This window comes from Capsicum annuum, unplaced genomic scaffold (assembly GCF_002878395.1).
Source record: "Capsicum annuum cultivar UCD-10X-F1 unplaced genomic scaffold, UCD10Xv1.1 ctg74891, whole genome shotgun sequence".
Classification (NCBI taxonomy): domain Eukaryota; kingdom Viridiplantae; phylum Streptophyta; class Magnoliopsida; order Solanales; family Solanaceae; genus Capsicum; species Capsicum annuum.
Genome location: NW_025885037.1, coordinates 334 through 2,172, shown reverse-complemented (window position 1 = coordinate 2,172; position 1,839 = coordinate 334). Strand labels below are relative to the sequence as shown.

Here is a 1,839-nt window from a genome sequence, read left to right as displayed (position 1 = left end):
TTTTAGCTAAACACTAAAATGTATTTTTTGAAAAATATTTTTTCATTCACCAACCAAATACTAAAAAATATTTTCCATCCACCAACCATACATACGAAAACAAGTAAGAAATCAACTTGTTTTGTCAGGAAAATATTTTCCATGGAAAACATTTTCCTTCATACCAAACACACCCTGAGATAAGGATTCAATACCCTCCTGAACTATACCCAAAGTTGCTACGACACACTTCAACTTCACAAGGGTACTATTATTCCCCTGAACTCAAATTTTAGATATTTTTGTCACTCTTTTGTGCTGACGTGACACCATGAAGTTGGAGTGTGTCGTAGCAAATTTGGTCATAGTTCAGGAGTACTAGAATTGATCCAAACCCACAATGGCTCACCAGGGGCGACTCAAGCGTATTAGAGGCCTAAGGCTAAAATCAAACAGAGACGTTAAATTTTTACGTAAAATTAACTTTTATTTTATAAAGTCTATTGCGTTCAATCTTTTATTGTGACAGTATTCTAGATAAATCAAACTTATTTGAATTATTCTTTTTTATATAAAAAGTTTATTTTTTCTGCAAATAATATCTAAATCTATTATTACTAAAAAAAAAATTGAGGCCCCTCAAATTTGGGGGCCTAAGACGGTCGCCTATTTTCTATAAGGGTAGAGCCACCCTTGTGGCTCACAAAACACCAAATTGAAGTGTGACTCAAAATCCCAATTTGTGGCACAAAATCTCTACATACTATTCCCTTACCTTTAGTCCTCTCTTCAAATGTCTTAAGTAGGGCTTCCTCGATTGTCTTGACACCTAATGGAGCTCTTAACGCAATTAAAAATGGTAAATTTGTCGATTCAATTCCTAAAATGAGTTCTTGAAACTCCCCAAAACACAATATATGACGGACCTCGGGCTATATTGTTGGAGCCAATTAGCCCATTTTTCACCTAGACGATCTTTCAATGATGATTCGGGTAATACAGACCCGGTTAGAAACACCTGTTTGTTATATTGACTTGACAGATAGTCACAAAAAGGCCCTTCTATTTCCCTACATGTCCTAATTGCTATAACATCAGACCGCGCTAATGATGTGGTGACACGATCAAAAGACTACCTGTTTGTTATATTGACTTGACAGATAGTCACAAAAAGGCCCTTCTAATTCCCTACATGTCCTAATTGCTATAACATCACACCGCACCAATGATGTGGTGACACGATCAAAAGACTATTTAACTCCCAAAAGCACAATATGTGACGGACCTCAGGCTATATTGTTGGAGCCAATTAGCCCATTTCCCATCTAGGCGATCTTTCAATGTTGGTTCGGGTAATATAGGCCCGGTTAGAAGCACATGTTTGTTATATTGACTTGACAGATAGTCACAAAAAGGCCCTTCTAGTTCCCTACATGTTCTAATTGCTATAGCATCACACCGCGCCAATGATGTGGTGACACGATCAAAAGACTATTTAACTCCCAAAAGCACAATATATGACGGACCTCGGGCTATATTGTTGGAGCCAATTAGCCCATTTTCCATCTAGGCGATCTTTCAATGATGGTTCGGGTAATATAGGCCCGGTTAGAAGCACTTGTTTGTTATATTGACTTGGCAGATAGTCACAAAAGGCCCTTCTAGTCCCTTACATGTCCTAATTGCTATAGCATCACACTGCGCCAATGATGTGGTGACACAATCAAAAGACTATTTAGCTCCCAAAAACACAATATATGACGGTCCTCGGGCTATATTGTTGGATCCAATTAGCTTATTTTTCATCTAGATGATCTTTCAATGATGGTTCGGGTAATATAGGCCCGGTTAGAAGCACAT

The 1,839-nt window shown here is 37.8% G+C and overlaps 1 protein-coding gene across 1 annotated transcript; it reads right to left on the bottom strand.

Annotated features, from left to right (window-relative positions):
• Nucleotides 1–632: 632 nt before the first annotated feature.
• On the bottom strand, nt 633–1,470 carry LOC124894535 (UDP-glycosyltransferase 79B9-like; the record flags this gene model as incomplete). The annotated part of the gene is made up of 3 exons (XM_047405162.1): nt 633–911; nt 998–1,083; nt 1,239–1,470. Coding segments are annotated over 3 exons (597 nt in total), but the record flags the coding sequence as incomplete, so codon positions are not given.
• Between the last annotated feature and the right edge of the window lie 369 nt (nt 1,471–1,839).